The following is a 25,951-nucleotide window of genomic DNA, read 5'->3' on the forward strand; positions in this document are numbered from 1 at the left end:
CCCGCAGATTATTTATTTTATTTGCATTTATAAAGCGCACTACAACCCTTGTATCGTGGCGCTGTTACAGAAGGCGGATAAGTGCTTGCAAAACATACTGGTTGCCTAACCCCCTGTTGCAGGGTGGCTTACTTAGATACATAAGTGCTTGAAAAAAGATGCATGTTGTCTAACCCCATGTTGCAGGGCGGCGGCATACTTAGTTACATAAGAGGTTGCAAAAAACATACATGTTGCCTAACCCCATGTTGCAAATGCAGGAAGTCAGTTTAGGTGGCACAAACATGTTGCCCAATCCCCATATTGTAGGGCGGCAACAACATATAGATGCAGACAGTCAGTTTAGGTGGCACAAACATGTTGCCCAATCCCATGTTGCAGGGCGGCAGCAGCATACAAATGCAGACACAATACCGTAGTGAGACACAGGTCTGGGACCCGCACCCAATAAGGAGTGACATCAAGAGTCCTCTTCTTACTCGGAGGCCCTTCCTTACTCCTCACCCTCCCAACCAACCCCGCTATGAAAGTGCCTGGAGTTAATGACTAACTTCTCTATTGGGAGAAAGCGGTGAGCTCTTGTTTAGAGAAGGACTTCTTTCTCTTGGCTTCTTTCACAATGTTCATCAACACAAGGGGGTATGTCCTCCTTCCCCTGGCCTTTCTCACAATGTTCACAGCCCACCTGGTTCACTGCCCTGCCAGGTACTCTGACTATGACAATCATTTGGCAGGCAGTTTGTTATTGGATGTGGGTCCCAGACCCTTCTTAGCTCTTCTCGTTGATCAATGATTATACCTGGTTTACTATCCTGCCAGGTATTCTTCTTATTAGGTCCCAGACCCCCATGTATTGGTTTATTTCTCTTGGGTCTCAGACCCCTTTGGTATTGGTTTCTTTCTCTCTCCCGTGGTCTAGGCAGCCCTGATCTCCCAGTCCGCCAGGGACTCCCAGGAAGAAGACTCCTCCTGATGTCACTCCTTATTGGGTGCGGTTCCCAAACCTTTGTCTCACTACCGTATTGTCCCTCTGGGTTCCCAGAAAGCCTCACATTCTCCCAACCCTCTTCTGGTTGCTCACCAGTCTCCCTTGGCTGCTGTGTCTCTCACACCCATTCAGGTACCTCCTCCTTCTTCCAACCCCCTCGGCTCCGCAGCAGCTTCCTTCTTTTGGGTGGCACGTTTGAGGTGGACCACTCGCTCCGTCTGTCACAACCAGCTAGTGATTCCTCCTCCTGCTTCCAGACAGGACCCAACCACGTTGGACCTCTCGAGAACATCTCTGCCGACAGGCAGGCGCCCCGTCCTCAACTGCTTCTTTTGGCTTCTGACAACAGGCTTCGCAACTCCCGGTTCCTCAGGCCGGATCTCTCTCTCTGTTTGCATTTCCCTCTTCTATTTTAGTTGTACCTCCGCCAATCGGAAGCCTGTAAAGACTAGACCGCTCAATATGGTTTATAGAGGTGCTCTTTATTCTCCCCCTCCCACCCCCTTCCTCCTCATCCCACTACTGATCCTGAGGACTCCCAGGGAGTCAGTTGGTCTCTTCCCTCGTCTCAGTACATAAGGGATGTAGGTCCCTTGAGGAGCCCAAACTCTTCCTTGTCCCAATACTTCTTACCTTACTGGTTTTAAGGAAACAGGGCGTTGGTGAGGAAGGTGGGTTATGGTAAGGTGGGCACACCTCCCAATGAGACCCACCTGCTGAGTACCACCCTCAGGGGGACTATCGGTTCAAAAGGCATACGTTCTTGCTGCTTGCACTGCTGGCAGCATTGGGTTCATTAGGACTTGAATAGGAAAATTCCTCATGTTTGAGATTTACATTGATCTGGTGAGTAAATGGCAGGTAGTGCAAATGGTTGTTTCTTGAAGATAGTAGCGAATATGCTACTTCAAGCATACAGCACCTACTTTTTGAGACCTGTAAAGCTTATACTAGCAATTCTGAATATCCCAGTAGTCCTTTGTTTTCCTGGTCTGCTCAAGGCTCTGTTTTTCATTTTAGTTGTAATCTTCTTATATTGTTATATTGTACTCCTCCCCACCCCAAGTCTTCTTTGTTCTTTGAGGCCTGTTTTACAAGGCAATGGGCACACATGGCTTTTTATTGTGCATGTGGAAATAAATGCATTCTCTACTGAAATGCAGCACATTAATATAAAGTGTTTACTTTTGTCTAGCAAAAACATGTTGGTCGGTCACCAGGAGTTAGCAGCACAGAGCATCAGCAAGAGATCAGCAAACTGAAAGCTGACCTGGAGAGGAAAAATGTTTTTTATGAGGAGGAACTGTCCAAAAGGGAAGCGTTGCGTGCAACTGAAATCCGGAACCTGAAGAAGGAGCTGCGTGACGCTGAGAGCCATCAGCTCGCCTTGAAGAAGGAAATCATGATCTTAAAGGACAAATTAGAAAAGACAAGGAGAGAGAGGCAAGTGTGCTTTTTCCCACATTCAAAGCTTCAAAAGTCAGCGGAACCTTTGTTCCAATGTATCTCTTTCAAACATGAAAGAGAAAAGCACACTTCATGACATTACAGAGTATTTGCCCAATTAAATCAATGTGTTTTTTAAGTCAAATATCTCAAAGTATCTGAAAGTTTACAGTTTCAAATGGCATAATAGTGCTGGAGAGAAGTGAGTGTTATGAAAGGAAAGGTATGTCACCAAGTTGTGATACCATGTGAAAGCATCCACGGTTGGCATTAAGTGCATTATAGAGCTTTTATAAGCACAGTAATTTCCACCTTTATGTATATTGGTTTCTAATTCTTTTTATTTCATTTTGTCCTTCCCATCTATCAACTGTAACAGCCACTCATTACATTGAACATATCTTTGTCCCACATTGATGACCTCTTCCTCTCCCCACCTTTTCGATTTAGTATTTATAATAATCAATAATAGATCACAAATCAACAACCCTCCATGCACTATTTCAAGTATTCATTAAGGGAGGAAAAAGGAAGTCCTGTTCTTCATTTGAAGAGATCAAGTAAAACATATATAGTGCTCTCACGCGAAGCAGACGGGGGAGGCCTCTTATATCATCCATCATGTGCCTTAGCAAAGTAGAGCACACTCTCCCAGATTTCCTGCCCGATCCCCTTATTGGTGCATTCAATATCGCCATTGCCACAATTGCGCAGCCATTGATTTAAGTTGGGGATGTCTATGCTAAAAGATCTCTTAAGTAATCACCAGGTAGCCATAAAGGTTACATTAGTAACAATATCCCAGAGTCCTTGGTTTTGCAAGTCCTCTATATTGTTAGGGATTCTCAGAGGCACTGAAATTGTGTAAAGCGTACAATCTTTATCTTTTTAATCCACAAATTTACCTCACTCCAAAAGACTTAAAGTGCACAACAGATCCAGAAAATATGCAAGTTCGCTCCTCCCCAGCATCTATCGCTGTTTCTGCTAGAGAATGTGTAGTGTCGAAGGGATACAGTACCACCTATTTATATTTACAAACTTGATTTGTGTTTCTACCTTTAATGTACAGATGGAAGCTTTTTAAATTCACCTATCCTATGTATTTTTCCCACCTTTCCTCAGAAATGTCATATCCCAACTCCTTTTACCATTTAGTTGTGTAACTCCAGGTCCTTGTTCACCTGTTGATATTACGATAACCTATATCTTAGAAATACAATGGGCCTCATTACAACGATGGCGGCCCCGGAATGAACGGTGCCGGTAAGGGACTGGCACTGTTCATTCCGGGCCGCCACATAGGTCTGCAGCGGGTCCCGCTCTGGATGCCTGGCCAGACCAGATGTGCAGAGCGGGACCCGCTAGCAGACCAAGATGCTAACGGTCCCGTCATTAACGGGCCCGTTTTTAGCATCCTCCCCATTCCCATTGAGCCCTATGTGGGCTCAAATGGGAATGGGGATGTACTGGGCGCGAGTCCCGCGAAAGGGAATTACGGTTGGAATGGCCCGTGTAATTCCCCATTTTCGGGACCCGGACCCGGTACCCGGTTTGGGGGTAGCCATGGCCGCTAAGAACGGCCCCAGTGGGCAAGGGATAGTCATTTTTCACCTCAAAGAGTCAATCCGTAGCACAATCCAACACAACTACTAGCTCTGTAGCTGAGGGCTTCTAGCCTACCGCAGCCACCTCCGAGGTAGTTGTGCAGGTCGATTCTATTCCCAGCCAGCGGGCCGAGGGTCGTGAGCCTACCAGAGCCATCTCTGAGGTTGAGGCTTCTGTTTCAGGTTTTAGGGCCAAGCATGTGTCATGGGGCCTTCGCGCCCTCCCTCCCAGGGCATGGCCAAAGGCCCAAAGATGGCAGACAAGCACACAGCAGATCCTGCTAGGCCGGCGGCCATCTCAGCCACAAAAGGCAGACGTGTTACCATTTCCCCAAGTCTCCCTTAAGCTCTTCAATTCATATGAGATTGCTATCAAGATATCTTGGCGATCTATTTAACCACTTAAAGAGACCCAAGCATTGTTCTAACATCTGAAGGTATCGCTAGGATCAAGATTTATTTGAGACTTTATTAATGTTTACTTTAAATCCCAATACTTTCGCATATTGCTCGGTTTCCCTTATAACTCCACTGGCCACGATAGGGAAAGAATTACATGGTCTACAATTTTAATTTTATGTGTTCCCTTGATGTTATCATTCCCCCTTATCATTTCCACAAATGGTTCCATCGCCAGTGCCAAAAGGAGGGGGGAAAGCAAACAATCATCAGATTTCCCTTTTAATTACCCACATCATTTTATTAACTAATACAAATCAAAAAGTTCAGGGCTTCTAGATCCTTGCCCAGATGGCAATCGTTCACATTCAGAGACTTTGTCAAGTGCTATTGGAGGATCCAGCAAGTCTTTTTGAGCTTCACAGGTATTCTTCCTGGGTTCAGTGTTTGGGGTCACCCACACCATAAAGTGCCTGGTAAAAGGAAAGAGTCCCTTTTGTGAAATGTATCTCTCCACTCCTATCCTAATAGTCTGAATACACAATTTACTTTCCTTCGCTTTAATAAGACTGCCCAAAAGCCTACCAGATTTGCATGTTCTTAAAGTGTGTATTTGCCCCTCAAGAGCAGCCAATAGCCTACACAAACTCTATTTGGTTTCATCTTGTGTTGCGTCTCAAGGGAAATTAACTCTATTAGAAGGGCCTCTTTGAATCCCTCTCAGTGATGAAGCTGGAGCTATACCTTTTTCCTTCACCACTACATTAAGGCCATCCCAGTGAATACCTGGCAATGTTTTCGTGGCAGTATTTAGGAAAAGATATTTCCGGCCTTCTTTCTCTGCATCCTCTCTAAACACAGTTTTTTTTTTCAAAACTCCCAAGTCCAGCCTCCAAGTCCTTTCTATACTCATGCATCCTGTACCGTTTCCTACATCCTTATGGGCATCCCCCAGCGTGGGGGCACCCATAAGGATGGAGGAAAGGGGACTAAGGACTAGGAGTACTCTAGTCACTACTGTGAGTAACTTTTAATTATAGTGGTACCCGTTAAGAAAAATATCACCCTAGTAGAGTTACAATCCGCCAACAGGCCTGCATCTTTATTTATATTTTTAACTATACTCATGTGTCTTTTGTTGGTCGCCAGTTCATTGAGTCAAGTGTGAAAACATTGCCTGAAAGGTGGTAAATTGCATTCTGAACTTTTAGTTATCCGTATTGTTGTATATTTTGGCGGCATGTCGCAAAGCAGAAAGATTTCATATTGACTGTTTACCAGGAGAGGTATTAAGATTTGTGGGTAGCACAAATAGATTTCAATCTGCACTGTATGCTTGCTTCCATCTGTTGGTTGTATCTGGACATTTTAAATCTTTTGTTTTTCCTCTACATTTAGATAAATGTAGGCATTGAATATGGGTGTGTATGTAATGATACTCTCTTATGTTGACTGTTGAGACAGAATTCAATTTTTGGAAATTTTGTACGCCCATTTTAGAGTTTCTCTTTTCATTTTTTCATCACTTTTCTTTTTTGGGGGATCAACGTGACTGAGGTCCCCCTGCACTTCAATCCCATTTCAATCATTGAGGGTGTATAGTCCTGGGTCGCCCACAAGGCATCCAAGACACCAGGGGTGCTTCTTAAACACCCAATATGCTCTCTAGGGTGATACAATCCGCCTTTGTTGGTTTTAGGGGGTAGACAAGTGGCAGTTATTTAGTTTTGGCTTTAACAAGGGTGCAAGATAATTGATTTAATTGGTATCCAAATGCTACTCTTTTGGTAGCCATTTGGGTAGCAATAATGTTTTGCAGTGAGCCATTTTCTTAGGGGTTCCATTGATTAGAGAAATCATGAGGCATACCTAAAATGGCTGTTGGATCCAAGTGGGATCTTTGTTAGCCCAGTGAGACATCCTCCTTATTACTTTTGAATTGTTTACTCTAATACCTGTACTAGGCTAGCCATATCACATCCTGTGAGGGTGGTAGGGGTGTGGTGTCAGATTTAGGGGGCAACCAGTTTGCTTGCCACCTAACCCTTTTTCCTATCCCCTATTGTGAATTGTGTGCTGGTTTAGGCCAGCCTTGTGAGAGGTGGTACGTACAGGGAAGCATTGTACCTAAGCTCATAATTCTACTGACATTTTACGTAAAGCAGGTTTACTTACCTGATGTAGTATTTTTTGCCATTGCTGCATTTTAAGGACCAGATCTAGCCATACTGTCTGTATGCTCAACCATAGAGAGGTATCCAGTTAGGGATTTTGGCTACTGGTCATACTTCCTGGGTCTGAACTGTCCTCCTGCTGGCTACACCTTTGTGCTGGGCCAGGCCTTTCGTGTTCCGCAGGTTCCACTGGTGGGGGTACTGGGATGGTGGGTTGTCCATGATCCTTATCCTTAAAGGTCCCTGTGGTCAAATGTCGAGACTATTAGCATGCAGTTCAGAACCACATTTCTCTCTTGCATTACATTGGGGATTTTTCTCTCCGTGCTGCATCCTTTTCTGTGGCTCGTGGTTCTCATACCGACCACAGAAACTCCTCATTTGGGTCTCGGCTGGTCCCCCTGGGGTTGTCTGCTGTCAAATCTGCCCTTCTGCAGTAGAACTGGGACTTAACTGCCTCTTCCTATTGACTTTGCCCTGTTGATTTCTATAAGAATTGTTTTTTAAATGTGTGTATTAAGTGTGTTAAAGCTATAATAAAAAGTTTCACACTTCTTTAAATGCAAGAGTACAAAAGTAAATTATCATTACACATTCACTTATTACATAACAATAAAACAATTTCAATTTCTGTTTGGACTTTGGCGGACTACCTCTTACTTCAGTGGCTTAGTTATTTCCTGCCAAAGTGCTATAATCACAATTACCAATGATTGCCGAGTACCCATCAAGTACATACCCCGAAAAATTGGAATAGTTAAATACAAACCGACCTAAAACTATGCCACCCTTTAGGTTTAGTACGCTACTCTGAGTTAATAGATGCCTTTATGGGTTCCTTCCTTTACAGAGTCAACAGTAGCATTCGGCCCGTGTATTTTCTATGCAGGGACCCGTCAATGCCAGCCACGGTAGTAAATTACAGCGTAATGACATTAACTGTTTTCAAGTCAAAACAAACATTCGCTCTATTAGGTTTTGGTTTGACTTGTATTCATTCTAAACTACAATGTTCTTGCAATGGTCCCAAACCTTGGCCTTCGCCAGAAGTTGCTTATTAAGGTGCAGATGTCTAACTCCCAATTGATAACCCAGCCAATTGTTTCTGTGAATTTGTTACATCTGGTTCTTAAAAGGTTTAGTAACTCTTTACCCTGTTTGTCGAATTCACTTCCCAACAAATCATATATAGGTATGTCTTGTAATTTGATAATTTTCAAAGAAAGCCCACAGCTTCTCATTTTCCTCAAAGTTTGAAGGGAGATTAAATAGCGTTTCAGGCAAATAAGGATAACCGGTATGTTGTTAGTTAAGCCCAGTATCTTTCTTAAATTAACGCTTTAAAATAACGCCTTTGATTCGTGCCATTTTCTTTGGTTTTATAAACTCACAGCCATCCAGGCCATATATACTAGTGGGCACGATGCTTTGTTTACAGACTAAAACTAATCCTTTCATGGTCAAATCCTGTTTGAGATTTGACAAAGTTTCTGACTGCACTTAGCTTTCTCAAGGCTTTTGTCTTTATGTGCTTGTAAAAATCTTAGTCTAATTTTTTGCTAGATAAATAAGACTAGTGTGACATGTATCTACCCATGGTCCTTCATGCACAGAGGTCCCTCAGATGGTTTTTTTCCGCCATCGTGGTTGGTCGCATACTGCGGAGCTCGTGGTTCGCAACCGTTTCTTAAAACATCTTCGATGATCGACACCATAGCAGAGAGAAGAAGCGTTTTTACGACTGTCTGCATTTCCGACAGATCGCTGCTTTGGCCTTAACCAGGCTACAGCCCGTACAGTAGGAAGAGTGGGGATGGATTCTATTTTCTCTTTCTCTTAGAGAAGGTATATTTCTGAGGCTTGTGGATCTGCTTAGAATTGCATGCTTTGCATTGGCCGACATCTCGTGGTAGGTGCAGAGTATTGCACATGTTGTTTTCGAAGTCCGAAAAGGAACGGTGACTGGGTGTGTTTGTAATATCATGCCTAGTGTGACATCTACTGTACACATGATCCCTCATGTGTCACAGTCCCTCAGATTGTTTTTTTCTGCCATCGTGGTCGGACGTGTTACGCAGAGTCTGTAGGGCTGCTACTTTTCAGAGTTATTAATTACAATTTAAACATCTTTCGACGGTCGCAGTTCGACACACGTTTCGACGAACATCCTGAAGACTTTCCGACTGCCGAATCTGACGTGTCCTCCGATTTGGTGACAGGCTTCGGCCTACACTAGGATTCTGCCTTGCAGTAGGGAGAGTGAGGGGACTGGTTACTTAAATTAGAGAATGCATACTTCCACTTGCCATATATACTGCCTTTGTCTAGTTGCCTTTTCCCAAAAATATAGCAATGGAGAGAACTCCTTTTAAATTCTCTCCATCTTGCAACAGACAGTACCTGTGGAAAGACACCCATCAAGGCAGTGTAACCACTGCCTTCCCCGAGACCAGCTAGAGGTGTGTTGTGCAAGTTGTATAGGTCCAAAACTCTTAAAGAATGATGCGCCAAACAGTGGGTGCTCATGCCATGATGGCAGAGTCTGAGACCCCGACCGGCATCTTTGAGTCAGACCCGGAAGGCCAAGACATCGACAGCTCCATTTTGGAACCCAAAGACATTTCAAGGGATCCTTCCAGCTTGCGCGTGTCAATCCGCCACCCGAAAGGCAGTTGCATTGCGCTGTTATGTGGAAGACTACTGCCGACAAAGACACTCACACATACACACTTAAAAAGCACACAACCCTAAGCCATTCTTCTACAGATGCGTCGATAGGCCACACACCGGCAGAAGGCATCTCGTGGCCTACTGATCATAAGCCCACTGTGCTTTAGCACCCGCAACTAGCGCAAGGCGAATATACTAAACAGGCGCCAGTGGACTTGCATCAGAATCCCTCTATGGATGTTTCACAAATGCCGAAACACATGTCAAAACCTCACAAAACGAATTCTAGCAAGGAAACAAACCATGAAAAGTCACACGAATACACACACCGACTGTCCAACAAAAGGGGCCAGAATATACTGGGGCTACTTCCCCTTTATCTCAGTCGCTCCAAAAGAAAAGGCCTAGGGAGGATTTCTGAAGCTATTGTGTTCCCTCTACCTGAAACACCCAAGACAGGTACCTGATCTAGAGAACATTTCTAGGTTACTGTGAATAAGGTCTCCTCTTTTTCATTCATAGAAAAGTACCCGATTAAGCATAACACCTTAGACTTAAAAACGGGACTGCCTTTAGCTAAATCCCCAAGGCGTCATCCTTCTCCCACTCATACAATTGTGAACATTACTGAGCAATCTTATCTTGACACTCAAGCCTCTCATGACTGTTATCAAGATCAGAGGGAGGAAGATCAAGACGTGTGTGGTATGATGACCGAGATGATCCCGATAACTATGATGAGTATGACCCTGACCTTCGGATGTTACACCTGATGGTGGTCACGTTTCTCCCATTGATGATCAGCTTTTATTCAACGGCTTGTTGAAAAGGGATGCTAATCATTTTAATATTCAAACAGGAGACAGTGTAGGATACTGATTTCATAGATTATATTTTAAATGAGAGAAAATCCATCTGTCAGGCTGTTCCTCCCTTGCAGTCTATTAAAAAGAGAATTGCCCCATCTCGAACAACACCTTCACTTACTTGTGCAGTCAACCCCAGGATAGAAACTTTTATTAAGCCAACACCTTCAGACCCTCTTTACATTAAAGGTCATGTAAAACCTGAGTCACTCGTTTTCACCACCACTAGGAAAAAGGTGGCGTGCCCCTGTCTAGTGCTGAAGAACCACCCAATAAAGAGTGGAAAAGATTGTATACCCTGGGCAAGAGAGTGACCATCTCTGGGGCATATTTGACTTTCATAGCAAACAATACTACTATGCTTGCGTGTTATAATAATACTGGGTGGGATGAAATACCTGGATTCCGTCCCTGAATCATTTAGGTCCCACCGACTCAAAATTTCTACCAAGTATCCAAGAATATTTTAAAAAACAATCGATTCAGCAGACACTTCTGGTAGAGTGATAACTGAGGGCACGTTGCTCAAATGCTGTTCATTGCTTTGGGATTCAGGGTTGAAACCCGAGACTCGGGCAACTTTAATAAATATGCCTGTTGAAAATACTGCCCTCTTTGACAAGGCAGTAGACAAACAGTCAGAGGCCACCAAAAAGGATCATGAAACCCTAAAAACACTAGGGCAGATTTCTAATAGACCCTTTATCCATCGAGGTGCCGTCAATACTCAGCATTCTTTTTTACGAGCCAGGGTTTCTCAAGAGCCTCACAGTCTTGCTTTGGAGACTCCTCGTCTTCTTGGTACAATCCCCAAAGCCAATCCTCATCTTTTCAAAGCAGTCAACAAGGAGGGTTTAGAAGAGGTCTGGCAGCATTGCAGCCTCTAGAGGCTCTACTGCCCTCTCTAGCAAATGATTCTCCAGTCCAGGTACCCTCCCATGCCTCCTCTGTAGGGGGTCACATAACATATTTCACCCACACATGGGAGGGGATAACATCAGATCACTGGGTGCTAACAACTATGGCCAAAAGTTATTCCGTAAAATTCCTAGAAACCCCTCGCCGCCATCCTCCTCGAGCAAGAAGTATGTTGTCAGAACATCACTCAATTTTACAAGAGGTTTTAACACTATTACAACATGGAGCAATAGAGCTAGTTCCACCTCTGGAAGAAACCCAAGGTATTTATTCAGTGTACTTTCTTGTTCCAAAGAAAGCTCCAACAATGCGCCCAGCTTTAGACCTGCGTATGACACAGCTGCAGGAAGTAATTCCTCTGTTAAAACAGGTGAATTTCATGGCAACATTAGACATGAAAGATGCATACTTCATATTTCGATGTTGCCAGCGCACAGAAAAATACCTAAGATTGAAAGTGGGAGACAAGCACCATCAATTTCAAAGTGCTACCATTTGGCAGACGCTCAGCACCACAAGTGTTTACAAAACTCTGTGCAGTGGTGCCCGCACACCTACGGAGGCAGTCCATTCCAGTGTACCCTTACCTAGACGACTGGCTAATAACAGGAAACACCTCTCAGTTGTGTCAGCAAAATACTCAATGTTCTGTTCAAATTAGGCTTCTCGATCAGCGAGAAAAAGTCAAGTCTAGTCCCAATCGGGTATAACAATTTCTAGGAGCACTAATCCAAACAGAAGACTGCCTAATTTTTCTCTCCAACGAGAGGGTACAAAACATGCTGTTTCAAATACCTCAATGCATAATCGATCGTCGGGAAACCGTGCGAAAGGCCATACACCTTCTGTGTATGATGGCTTCCTGCATTTGCCTTGTGCCACACAGCCGGTTTTGCATGCGTCCAATGCAAGAGTGGCTATCGAAACAATGGTCACACACAAGCGGACAGTGGGACTATATAGTTGTGGTTTCGGATCCTCTTGCTCCATCTATGCATGGTGGACAAAGGAAACCCTTTTAAAGGGCAAGCCATTCAACACCGCAGAAATCGAGGCCACTCTCACTACAGAGGCATTACTGTCAGGGTGGGGAACTCATTTTCTCCAACACACTGTGCATGGGGTGTGGACACAAGCATTAACCAAGAAAAATATCAACCTTTTGGAACTGGTAGCAGTCTTCAAAGCTCTGCAGGCATTCAAACAGCAGCTAGTAAAGAAGATAGTGCTCAAACCAACAGGCAGCACCTCAGCCATGTTCCACAAGCAGGGAGGAACACACTCTCCAGGACTGTCCAGACTATCCCAGAAAATTTGGCTGTGGGAACTACAACACAACATGTTTCTCCTAGCACAACATGTTTCAGGGGAACACAATTCTCTAGCACACTTACTAAGCAGAAGTGCACGACTGTCATCGGAACACGAATGGCAGTTGAATGCAGACGTCCTACACAGTGTCTTCACAAACTGAGGCTTTCCGTACTTGGACCTCTTTGCTATACAAGAAAATGCACAATGCCACAACTACGCATCTAGGTTTCACCATTCAAATTCAAAGTGGAGCGCCATATTAATGAACTGGTCAGGGATATTTGCATATGCTTTTCCCCCCAACTCCACATCTACACCAGGAACAAGTAACCTTGATACTGACAGCTCCTATGTGGGCGCGACAAACATGGTTTTCACACCTACTCAAGCTGTCTCTTTGTTCTCCAATGAAACCAGTGTTCGAAGTGGGCAGGAACGGTAGGGAGCAGTGCTCCTCTATTTAAAAAATATATATTTTACTGTTCCTATACTTTTATTTGAAAAAGAAACCGTTCCGAAATGGTTTTGATTTTTAAATAAAAGTGTAGGAAGAAGTTGAAAATTGCACTTCAGTGAGCTGCACTGATCCTTCCCTTAAACAGCAGGCGCATTGTTCTTCACAGTTCTGTTTCTTAAAATTAGAAAAATCTCTTAAATGAGGTATCCACAGGTCCAGGAAGAATATAATTATGGTTCCCGAGACAGTGGCATCTTTTTAACTTGTTGATCTGTGCGTTTGTGTTCACTCTGGCACTTTATTGAAAAATATCCACTTAGTTTTTGTCCCTAATCTAGATGCTTAATCTTTAAGAGATTGACAACTATACACCGCTGTGTGGGTTCCTCTAGTTCTGCCCATTCTTAGACAGGTGGCACATCACCACTTCCTCGCAATAGAGGGTGGTGCTATTAGGCACTGTTGGATCTGTTTTTCTGTCACTGTCATCGCTTATGGGCTACTTTAATCCCATTACACATTATTAGTTCTGTATAATTTGTTGTTTGATATGTGTATTTGCTAAAAAGTGTATTTCAGGTTTTCGTTCCTGTGTGTGGTACGCACATGTTATACCCACCAGTCTCAAATCAACTCCCGCCTGGGACTTGACTAGTGTGCTTACAAAGCTCATGGGGACGCCCTTTCAGGCCAATGCACAAAGCCAGTTTTAAACATCTAATATATAAAACTGCCTTCCTTGTTGCTATCACATCAATAAGGAGAGTTAGTGAATAACAAGCACTTTTAGTGCAAGATCCTTTTGTCATTATTCACAAGGACAAAGTAGTACTACGTACACATCCTTGATTTTCTCCAAAATGTATCTCTATGTTCCACGTAAACCAATCCATAGAACTTCCTGCTTTCTTCCAAAACCCAAAGATTGCAGCAGAGAAAAGCCTACATACCATAGGTGTCAGAAGGGCTGTCATTTATTTCCTTCAAAAGACTAAACCACTCAGAAAAACAGACCTTTTTTGTATCTCTAGCCTCAGGGAGGGAGAGGGTGATCCTATCTCTAACTCGGCTATCTCAAAATGTTTTGTCAAATGCAACCAACTTATTCTCTTGCCACGAAAACGTTACCCTTCAAGCCTAGAGCACTTTTAACTCTGGGAACAGGGGCTACTTCAGCTTTCATAGCAAATGTGCCCTTAGACGCCATTTGCAAAGCTGCCACTTAGAGTTCTGTTGCGACCTTCACACAACATTACTGTTTAGATACACATTCTAAAGGTGACCCACAGATGGGTCAAGCAGTGTTAAAACATCTTTTTGCTGCTCTACCTTCAAATAACCCACCAAACCCCCCCCCCCAAGTACTGCTTGCTAATCTATGCAAAGCATGTGATTCTAAGCTGATATACAAGCCTCATAAGGCATACATTACTGACCGTAATTGTAGTTCTGATGCTTGTATCTGCTTAGATTCACATGCGCCCACCCTTCCTCTCCTCTTTGAGTCGAATGTTCTTCTCCATGCACACACTTCATACTCCCTCATGTCAGAAACAAAAAAAATCTGAGGGACCTCAATGCATGAGGGATCATGGGTACAGTAGATGTCACACTAGGGATAATATTACAAACGCGCCCGGAAACAAGCATCAGAAATACGATTACGGTAAGTAGTGTATGCCATATATACAGACTCCCTTTCCACTCTACTTTTCACTTCCCTGCCTCTTCAGTTTGGAAAATACTCTTTTTAAATTCTGCCCTTCCTGTAACAATAAATACTCCTGAAAGGACACACACAGGGCGTGCAATCGCTGTCTCTCCCGAGAAATCATTGCGAAAAATGCTGCTCATCATGTCCACTTTTTTGGCCTAAAACATTATAGGATCGATGCACCAAACATTGGGCTGCCTATGCCATGCAGGCCAAAGCTTATTCAGATATCCCAACGGGCGCAGAAGAGTCAGAAGAGGAGCACAGCAGTTCTGGCGCACAAAGTGATGCTGAGGAAAATATGGGATCTGCAGTGGTCCTGCTATGGAGACCACACCCAGCGACAGTGGCACACATAATCACAAACAGTCCAGGTGTGGTCATAAACACTCTAAAAACACAACCCTCAGCCATTTGTCGACAGAATCATCGAAACATGACCCTGCGGTGTCCGAATGCCCTTCTGGTGCCTCTTCCTCGACGCTGTCCTCTGTGCTCATTACACATGCGCAACACGATGTATAATTTAAACAAACTTAAAGCAGCACCTCCAGTGTGCATAAAAGGGCTCAGGTTGACGTTTCGAAAGCGCACGTCCCTAAATGTACACAGAAGCAAAATACTGCTTCGCCACTTCCAAACAACTGCTGAAACACGTACACACACAAGAGGAAACCTTGACACAGAATGAACTTTGTCCAAGAGACACATTAAACACAAGCCTTATCCCCTTTGTCGGAGGCTTCACAAGCTCACACCATCCATCTAATCCTGAAGAGGTTGTATTCCCTCTAAAAGATACACCAAGAACCGGTACATGGACTAGAGAACGGTTTGAAGAGATGATGAATAGTTATCATCTTTTTGTTACTTTCATGGAAAAATACCCAGGGCGACAAAAGCATATTGGAGGAGGGCCAGCTCCCATGTAAATCTCATCATCTTTTTGTTACTTTCATGGAAAAATACCCAGGGCGACAAAAGCATATTGGAGGAGGGCCAGCTCCCATGTAAATCTCCCCGGTTACAAAAGGAGACCCCTAAAGAACCACAAGATGATGATATACAATCTGCCTCTAGTGCTGACACGCCAAGAGGAAGGCTTCAAGCAGCCCAACGGACAAAGTTCAGCGCAAGCATTGCTTCCTCCAAAGGGATGGCAAGATCTCCTTTTGTTGACACAATTGTCTCTGGAGGATAGCTCAGGGGCAACGTGCTCACCTTGGAAGCAAGACAACACAAAGCACCACAGATTCGATCCCCACGTCCGCGCTTAGAAACCTCTCGGTATTAAGCACGTTATAAATAACTTATCATATCATATCATAAACCAAGCAACCTTCTTCACTTTATCCAGTGGGAGAAATTACCCTGGAATCCCTTGTTTACCATTGCTGGAGAAGTAGCAAGGGTACTTATTCAACACACTTCCTTGTATCCAAAAAGGACTTAACTAAGCACCCTGTGTTAGACCTATGTCCAGGAAAAAACATATGTCAAACCGAAACATTTCGAATGGCACTTCAAGAAGTAATTCTACTCTTAAAACAGGAGTATTACATGGCAACACTGGATATGAAAGATACTTACTTTCATATGTCAATGTTGCCAGCACACAGGAATTACCTAAGGTTCAATGTAGGAACTACTCACTACCAGTTCAAAGTACTTCCCTTCGGCATAGCCTCAGCGCCAGGTGTATTCACCAAAGTGCTTGCAGTTGTAGCAGCACACCTGCACAGACAGTCTATTCCAGTGTACCCTTATCTCGACGACTGGCTAATTACAGGAGAGATACCTCAAGTGTGTCAACAAAACACCCAAGAAACAATCAACCTACTCTTCAAAGGTTAGGCTTCCCAATAAATGAGAAAAAATCTAATCTTTTCCAAGTCAAGTAAAACAGTTTCTTGTAGCTCTAAATAGGACAGAAGACGCTTTAGTCTTCCCCTCCAATGAGAGTGGCTGGTCAAACGATCGCAAGAAAACGGTTAGTGGAACGATTTAGTGGTGGTTTTGCGGTCCCTCATTCACTTTCTGCAGTGGTGGACAAACGAAAACTGTTTGAAGGGAAAATCATTCCCCACCCTCGCAATAGAGGCCACTCTAACCACATATGCATCGGTATCAGGCTAGGGAGCGTACATTCCCAGCTCACATCAACATTCTAGAGCGACTAGCAGTGTTCAAAGCACTTCAAGCTTTCAACCAACAGTGTCGGGGGGGGGAGGGGATGAAGAACAGTCCTAGTCCTAACAGGCAGCACTACAGCCATGTTCTATATAAACAAGCAAGGCGGAACACACTCACAAGGTCTGTCCAAACTAGCCCAGAACATATGGGATTGGACTCTACAGCACAACATGTTCCTCCTGTCCCGACATGTTCCTCCTGTCCCGACATGTTCCTCCTGTCCCAACATGTTCCAGTGGAACACAACTGTCTAGCCAATGTGCTAAGCAGGACCGTAGAACTTCTATCAGAACACAAATGGAAGTTGCACAAAGACATCCTTCAAAACATTTCCACAAACTGGTCTCAGCCAAACATAGATCTCTTTGCAACTTTAAAGAACGCACAATGCCCAGACTGTGTCCAGGCATCCCCAAACAGGGTCCAAAGGGAACGCTCTGTTGATGAACTGGTCACATAGATTTGCATATCCTTTTTTCAACACCATTTCTGAACAAAATAGTCCACAAGATGCACCAGGAACAAGTCAAACGTATTCTAATGGTGCCAATGTGGGCACGTCAATCGTGGTGTTCACACCTGATGAAGATGTCTCTTTGCACACAGGTCAAACTTCCATCCCCTTACAACACAATGTCCCTGCATCAAGGAACAGCACTTCATCTATGTCCTCAAACACTGAACTTGGCATAGAGTTTGGACATTTCTTTTTTTTTTTACTTTCTTTATTATTTTCTGCAGTATACATTAAGTATACATTGAGATAGAAACAATAACCCCTCCCACCACCCCCCAACAACCCTACCAAACACAAGGCAGTACATACACATCAGCAACCGATATGGATTCACATGCGGTTCCCGAAGAAAATAAAAACGACATAAACACCTCTCTTTTAGACCAGGTAACCTCTCCTCTCTCGCAAGTCAGTACCCCCATCCACTCTATACTTCCCCTACCCGCAGCAATGACTCAGTCCTCTTTGACACCACCCCGCCGATGGGGCCAGAACATTTAACATTCCTCAGACACAACCGAGGCCACTGTGGAGACTGCCTACAACCTCCAAGAATCCTGATTCATGTAGGTCCTGAGAAGGCCCCAATAGTCCAGCGGTATGCATCTCTCTGGTAGGGCTACTGCATATTTTGTCTCTCTCCTCCCACATAGGTTTAGGAGGTTCAGCCACACCCCGAAGTCCAAAGCTCTGCGTCTTCCCTATGTTTTGGCAATAAAAGATCGGGCCACTATCAATGCCATCCCCAGTGGGCGGATTCAGGGACACTTCCAGACCAAATGTATAAAATCTTCTGGATCCCTGCAACACCAGAAACACTGAGGAGACCGATCTGGCTAGTACTTAACCAGTCGAGCCAGAGAGAGGTAAGCTTGGTGAGGGAACTTAAAATAAGTGATGCGGAAATAATTGTTCATGGATAGACTACATGATTGCATGCATACTGATTTCCATTGCATCTCCGATAGCACCTTCCCTAGTGTGGCCTCCCATCTAGCCATGAAGCCACCCTGCCTATCTGATTTCTGTGATTTAATAATCCTGTACAAGGTATATACAAGCCTAGTATGGCTCAGAGGTTCGGTGATGAACTGTACTGTGGGGGGGATTGGAGGAGCATCTGGGTAACTTGGCCAATGTGTTTTTAGTGCCTCCCGCAGTCTAAAGAATAACAGCATGGACACTGCTGTTCATTCCCCCCTACTTTTAAGGATCTCCCACCTAACAAATTTGCCATTTTGTATCAGGTCCCCAAGGGTGTGAACGCCCAACTTTTCAAAGTGAAATTGAAAATCTTTTCAAATGTGATAGACACCCCTCATACCTTATAAATAGAAAAGGCTGGTGAATACAGCATCTCTTTCCCAACCACCTGAATCAGACGGTTCCAGGCCCCGCACATGTTTTCCACCGGCTGAATCTCCGACTTTGCTACTGCCTCTGGCCCTCCCACAGAAGCCCCCTTAAGTTGTTATGATGCGTGGCTGCTTTCTCTAGCTGAATATGTGGAAGTGGCGACCACACAGCATATTGCATTTGTGCAGCAAGATAGTAGACATACATATCTGGATATTCCTGGACCCCCTTCTCATAAGGTTGAGTGAAATTGTCGTAAGAAACCCTAACCTGTTTACCCACCCAAAGCAGTCGTATCATTAACCTCTTCAACCTAGTCCTGAAATTAGCAGGGACATGATAGGAACATAATAAAAAATGTATAAGAGTTTTGGGAGTGCTACCATCTTGGCCAACGATATCCAGGCGGCCTGTGATGGGGACAGCAGTATCCACATTTCCACCCTACTCTCTAGGTGCACAAGCACTGCAACATAATCTTCACATACAGTGCCATTGCGGTGGGCACTCCCTGTATCCCCTAATACTTAATACCCTGAGGGCACCTTCTAAAGGCATCCCCTATATTAGCCTTTTGCACAACAGGTGTTAACGGGAGTATTTCCGATTTCGACAAGTTAATTTTCAGTCCTGGGAGAACCTGGAAACGACTGATCTCTTGGACCAGTGGTTGCAAATTTTGCCTAGCGTTTTTGACATATTTAAAGCATGTCGTCAGCATAGAGTGAGACAATGGAGTTATGGGAGTAGATCTTAATCCCCCTATGGGAATTATATTCTCTAAGGCAGCAGGCAAGAGGCTCGACCGCAAGAACAAAAAGAAGTGGAGACAGGTGGCAGATACCTCGAGATGGGGCTAATATATTCATATATCATCTGTTTATAGCATAGACTGCAGACCTAGGAGTTGTATAAAGCAGTCGGACACACCAGAGAAAAGTCAACCCAATTCCAGTGCGCCTCGGAACCTCAAAAAGAAAGCCATTGAGTCAAAGGCATTTTCGGCATCCAGAGCTGCGGCGGCTAGCGGGATCCCAGGATCCACGTTATGCACAAGGGAGACTAGATGCCTCTGATTATTCTGGGTGGAACGTCCTGGAATGTAACCCGCCTGATCTCGGAAGACCAGAGCTGGCATATGCAGCAAAAATGTATCTGCTAAGAGCTTGGCCAGGATTTTATTGTCCGGATTTATTGAGGACAATGGCCGATATGATGCACATTGCGTGGGGTTGTTGTCAGGCTTTAGATGCACAGTCACTAATGCAGTTCTAAGCGACTCGGGCAGGGCACCGGTCTTCACGGATGCTTCATCCATGTCGCGTAGATGAGGTATGAGGAGATCAGTGTATTCCTTATATAGCTCGACAGTAATCCCATCTATTCCAGGGGTCTTACCATTGGGAAGTGACTGTATGACCTGTCAAATTTCTTCATCAGATATGGGTTCATTTAGTTCTCCTTGGTCCGGGCCTAGCCAGCCTAGGGCCACCCTGTCAAGATATTGTGTGATGGATTCGAGCATTGATTGTGTCTGCGAAGTGTATAGGTGGTCATAGTAATTGCAAAAGTTGTTATTAATCTTCTTGAGATCCCTAGTTAGTCGCCTCCCCTGGATCTCATACTCTAATATGGTTCCCTCTGACTGCTCCCGTCTTATAGCCCAGGCTAGTGTCCGGCTCGGGCGGGCGCCCTTCCCATAGGCTACTACTGCCAAGGGGTCCCCCTGGAACCGCTCCTCCCTATCCGTTAGAATCGCTGTGTCCTCTCTCTTATTCCGACTTTGGGCACCGATAGCAGGGCTGTCGTTACTTCCCTGTAGTACTTCCAGTGCCTTCATTTCTTCCTCCAATTGTGCTATAGAACTACAAATCGACTTCAGTACCCCCCTTCTCTAGAGATACAGCACCCCCTAACATACACCTTAAAGGATTACCATACAATGGTGGGGTCCGGGAGAGAACCAAAATGAGTGCAAAAAAAGGATTGTATATCTTGTTCAAGGTCATTCCGGAAAGACGGTGTCCAGTCAACTGGTCGACAACAAACTGGTCGACTGCAATTTGGTCGACACCATTTGGTCGAATGCCAAATGGTCGAATTTTTTTTTTTATATATATATATGTGTTTTGTGGGTTTTCGTGTGGTAAAAAAAATAAAAAAGAAAAAAAAGGGGGTTGGGGGGGGACCCCCCCAAAAAAAACCAAAAAATGGGTAAAAAAAAAAAAAAAAAAAATTCGACCATTTGGCATTCGACCAAATGGTGTCGACCAAATTGTCTGTCGACCAAATGTTTTCGACCATTTGACTGGTAACCCCGGAAGACCATATCCTCCAGGGCACATGGTCTGAATCGCCAACACAAGTATCTAAAGCCCGAGGAGACGCAGGGAAGGATATCACCAAAGGGGGGTGGTCGGACAACGTCCGGGGCAATATCTTGGTCCTAGTGATATCCGCAGAAACAATACATAGTCTGTTCTGGAGGAGCTACCATGAAGACTTGAATAATAAGAATACTCCTTGACAGTAGGGTGCATGAGCTGCGGCTTTGGGGAGCGTACATTGAGCCATGGATGATCCATCTAGATCCAGGGCTATAGCCACATTAAAGTCACCCACCTAAATGACCTTGTAAGTCCGGAACTGGTGCAGGTGATTGACGCAAGTCTGAAATAACTCTGAATTGTCAATGTTCGGAACATATATGTTTAATAACAGTACCCGTTAGCCTCTCACGTTCCCCAGCTAAGAACAAGTATCACCCCTCATCCCCAATTTGGGCATGTAGTTGAAGGTCTAGAGAGCGTTGTATGTAGGGGGCCACCCCTCTGGAGTCCGTGGAGAACGAGGACCCATACCTGTGTATCCCCCACTCTGGGGCCCTAGGGAGCTTGCCATCCTTGGCTAGGTTCGTCTCTTGAAGACATAGTGTATTAACATGGTAGTTCTTCGCATGGTTTGGGATCAATCTGATTTTCTTTTGGGTAGTAAACCCCCCGTATATTCCAGGTCATTATCGTGATGGGCCCTTTGCCCCACCTGTCCATTACCGGCATCTCTTTAGATCTGCCATCTTCTCCCGGCTCACAAAGCTGTGTGGTCCACCATCCTCTCACCATTGTTATTGCCCCAAACTAAAAGACATGTAATCCCACACAGAGAAGGTGCACTGCATACCTGCACTGCCGTTCATACCTCGCCCCACACCAACATCCACCCACCACCCATGCCACAAATAGACATACCGGCTCTGCTACCCCTTAACGCGCCAACAACCCCAAGAACAAACCAAAGCAACCCGCAGTGACTGCGGAAACAAGGAGCCATCAGCAACTGCATGGACTCCTTATGACGTAAGGCTCATCATAGCTTATTTGCATTGCTCAAAATATGAAGCTCAACATTTCTTCCTGGTGCATTGATCTGTCAGCAGGGTGAGCGGCACGGAGAGCCACCAGGGTCAGGAAGGTTTAAAGCAAACCATTCCGTGGCATCCGGGGACATAAGAAACACAGTCTTGCCCTCATGGACCCCACAGAGCTTAGCTAGGAATAACATTGAGTACGGAACCTCTTTTCTCCAGAGGATGTTCTTCACGGCTTGAAAGGTTTTTCGCTGTTCATGCACTTGCGCACCGAAATCTGGGAAGAGACAGATTGTCTGAGCCCCCGCATAGTTCACCCTTCTCCATGGAGACCTGCAACAGTGCATCCCTGTCCCTGTAATAAAAACTTCTTGCAATGATAGGACGCTCAGGGGCCACGGCCTTGCCACCAGGGAGCGATGTGCCCGCTCAACCAGGAACATGCTGGAGACAGTCGGGCCCTCCAGGATTTCAAGCAATAATTTCCCAACACATTTTTCCATATTGTTAACCAGGGTAGATTCAGGCACCCCCAGAATGTGCATGTTCTTTCTTCTCAACCTCCCCTCGAGGTCATCCTTTTTTGCCATTACTTTCTTGACCATTTGCTGCAGGCTCGCAGCCTCCCGCTTTAGGACCGCCACCTTATCTTCACCCTCACTGATCCTCTGCTCCTCATCCCTCAGGCGGCCACATAACTTGTCAATTTGTACTGCGGAGAGATCAACCTTACATGTGAGGGTGTTGATTTTTGCTACGAGGTTATCTGTGCTATTCTTGAGTGCTAACATAGTTTGATTATGGGCGGAAACATCCAGCTGAGAGGGGCCAGATGGCGGGCCGGAGACAAAGGTTTTTTTTCAGCTGTAGCAAAATTGTCCATCTTGGCTTGCTTTTTAGTATTAACCATGATGCAATGAAAGGCGTATTTGTTGCAAAGTCTTCCACCCAGACCACGCCAATATAGTCTGGTCCAGGTGCACCCCCAGCACGGGACTCCAAAAGAAGTCTAGGGGGGCAAATTCTGAGGATCACTGCGCTCTAGGTTAATCGAAGCGTACCGCCACCAGACATAGTTTGACAGGGTTCTGTGGTATCACACTGCGTCACTCCAAAAAATACTATAGGATCCCAAGAACCCAGGCGTCCTCTTGGGCACCTCAGTTCCCACCCCCCACAGATCCGGGGGCCAGCGAGCCCAAGCTAGCTGTCGCCCCACCGCACCTCAGGCCAGCAGCGCCCCACACCAGGCCGCTCCCACAAGCCCACCTTCCCCAGCTTGCCTCAGTTCTCTTGCGGCTCTGGGATGCACAGTCCACAATGTTCACTCACGTTTATATTCCAGATGTAGTGCACAATAACTATGCCAGGGTTGGCCAGAATGCCGGACCCCCAGGAGCCGTGCGGCAGGACGGCCAGTCACCAGAACAGTACACCATATGGGGATACTGCCCCAGCCTGTGTCCCAATATTGTCAGTGATGTGACAAAGAGGCTCCCACAGCCCCAGGGCAGCACCCCTCCAGCCAAAAGGATGACTTCAAAGACCCCATCAAGCTGAGGAGGCTGTCAACCGCCCAACCCTCTAAGGGGGGAGGGGGGCACACCACTCATGGCAGGAGCGGCAGCCCATGCCGTCCAGGTGGAGCACAGTCAAAGAGCAGCAGCCGTAAAATATGAACTTGGAGTCACCCGCCTGCAGGCCGCCCCTACCAGTTCCAACGGGGTCACAGCACCTCCTTCTCCGGGGCTCCTAATCCGACCAGGATTTCCACATTATTCACCCGGGCCGTTCCAGTTGAGCATGACTCTGTGCGACACAAAGCCTCCAGGGATCTCTGGCACTTTACATCGGGCCTGATGAATATGCCCTCGTTCTGCGACACCCCCCACAGGTCAAGCCACCCTAGAGAGCCCTTTGCTTCCCGCTGACGGGCCGCCTGGTCAGAAGAGTCCCTACGCGGATGCAGGCAACCTCCACATAGGGTGACAGCCGCTGGGGAGCAGTGGCCGAGATCGGATTTCACAGGTGTCTGGTGGTGTCCCGCAGTGTGAGCCTGGGACGGGGTCCGTAGTCATAAGCCTGATGGCCAACTCCAGTCGCGGCAGGGAAATGGACCAAAAGATGTTGTCGCCGGGCCTCAGCCCAACACCACCGGCCTGCTGGAGCCTCAGGCACCGACCCACAAAGTGGAGGATATGATAATACAGGATTATTGCAGAATTCGTAAGAACCTCTGCCGGGGAAACTCTCGGGCTGCGGCCATACTGCACCCGCGCAACAGCGCCCAATCTCCCCCCATAGCGTTTGGACATTTAAACTTGCCACACAGATGTATGGATATCCTAAAAGAGGCACAAAGACCCAAGACGAGACACTGCTATTTCAACAAGTGGAAACGCTTTGTCATTTGGTGAAAAACATACAGCATCAATCCTATTGACTGCTCACCTTCTCACATAGTACTTTACCTGCTGTATTTGTCAGATTCTTAGGGTTAATCTTTAACTCCCTTAGAGGTCATTTAGCAGCACTCTCTGAATTCACCACCTCTCAGAGTGAAGTATCTTGGGGGAAAGTTCCAGTAATTAAAGCCTTCATGGAAGGGGTTAAAAGATTACCCCTCTCTGTCCCCCCCCCTTAAACCTCCCCAATTTCAGATCCAATCCCCGGATGGGACTTGAATGTTGTACTTTCTAAACTCATGGGTCACCCATTTGAGCCAATGCATAAAACCAGTCTTGAACTACTCACTTACAAGATTGTGTTGCTCATGGCCGTTACATCAATAAGAAGGGTTAGTGAATTACAAGCCCTCCAGATCAAGATCCATTTGTTGTTATTCATAAAGACAAAATGGTTTTAAGAACACATCACGTTTTTCTCCAAAATGGATTTCAAAGTTCAATGTCAATCAGTCCATAGAACGTCTAGCTTTTTCCAACATCCAGCTAGTTCAGCAGAAAAGAGCCTCCATACATTGGATGTCAGGAGGGCTGTAATGTATTACCTAGACAAAACCAAACCACTAAGGAAAAGAAATCGGTTCTTTGTTTGCATAGCTGCAGGGAGAGAAGGGGATCCTGCCTCTAAGTGAGCTATTTCAAAGTGACTAGTCAAATGCATACACGTTTGTTATTCTCTGTCCCTCGAGGCATAGGGGATACTCTAGCTTTTATTGCAAATGTATCATTAGATGGCATTTGAAAGGCAGTTATGTAGAGTTCAATTCAAATCTTTACACGGCAATACTGTCTAGATACACATTCCAAACAACAATATCAGGTAGGACAAGCAGTGCTAAGACATCTTTTAGCTGCTGTACCTTCAATATTACTTACCGTAATTGTATTCCTGATGTTTGCATCTGCTTAGATTCGCATGCGCATTCCTGATGTTTGCATCTGCTTTGATTCGCATGCGCCCTCTTCCAGTTGAAGGCACATGGACATCTTACACCTTCCTTTCCTTTCATCTCTCTACTCAAGCCTACACGTCATGCTCCCTCATGTCAGACACTAAACAATCTGAGGGACCTTGTTGCATGAATGATCATGGGTACAATACACATCACAATAGGCATAATATTACATACATGCCCAGTCGACGTCCCTTTTCAAACTTTCGAAAACAAGTCATGCAATACTCTGGACCTACCACTAGATGTCGACCTATGCAAGCTTTTGAATATAAGCAGCTACACGCATCAGACATTTGATTACAGTAAATAATGTATGCTTCTTAAGGTCAATTTTACTTACTACTGCAGATGTATGTGTTATGCATATCATTCTTTGTCTTGGTTCTAAAATACATTATTTTCGATTTTTTGTAATTTATAGATAGGTCGTTTGGCATTGAGTTTTCACTTATTACTGTAAGAGATCTTTGCAAACCAATCATCCTTGTGTGATCTAGTCTGATGACTTAATTTGTGTATGCCATCATACTCTAATGGGTTCTAC

General features: G+C 45.2%; 1 protein-coding gene across 2 annotated transcripts in view; it reads left to right on the forward strand.

Moving 5' to 3' along the window:
* Positions 1 to 25,951, forward strand: part of CDC42BPA (CDC42 binding protein kinase alpha) — a 1,600,792-nt gene that overhangs the window by 902,130 nt on the left and 672,711 nt on the right. For both annotated transcript variants that reach the window (XM_069608679.1, XM_069608678.1), the window contains exon 15: positions 2,184 to 2,431. In XM_069608679.1, the coding sequence (XP_069464780.1) occupies positions 2,184 to 2,431 (248 nt within the window). The remainder of the gene's footprint in view (positions 1 to 2,183; positions 2,432 to 25,951) is intronic.

Source organism: Ambystoma mexicanum, chromosome 4q (assembly GCF_040938575.1).
Source record: "Ambystoma mexicanum isolate Mex_15411 chromosome 4q, UKY_AmexF1_1, whole genome shotgun sequence".
In the NCBI taxonomy this organism is placed as follows: Eukaryota; Metazoa; Chordata; class Amphibia; order Caudata; family Ambystomatidae; genus Ambystoma; species Ambystoma mexicanum.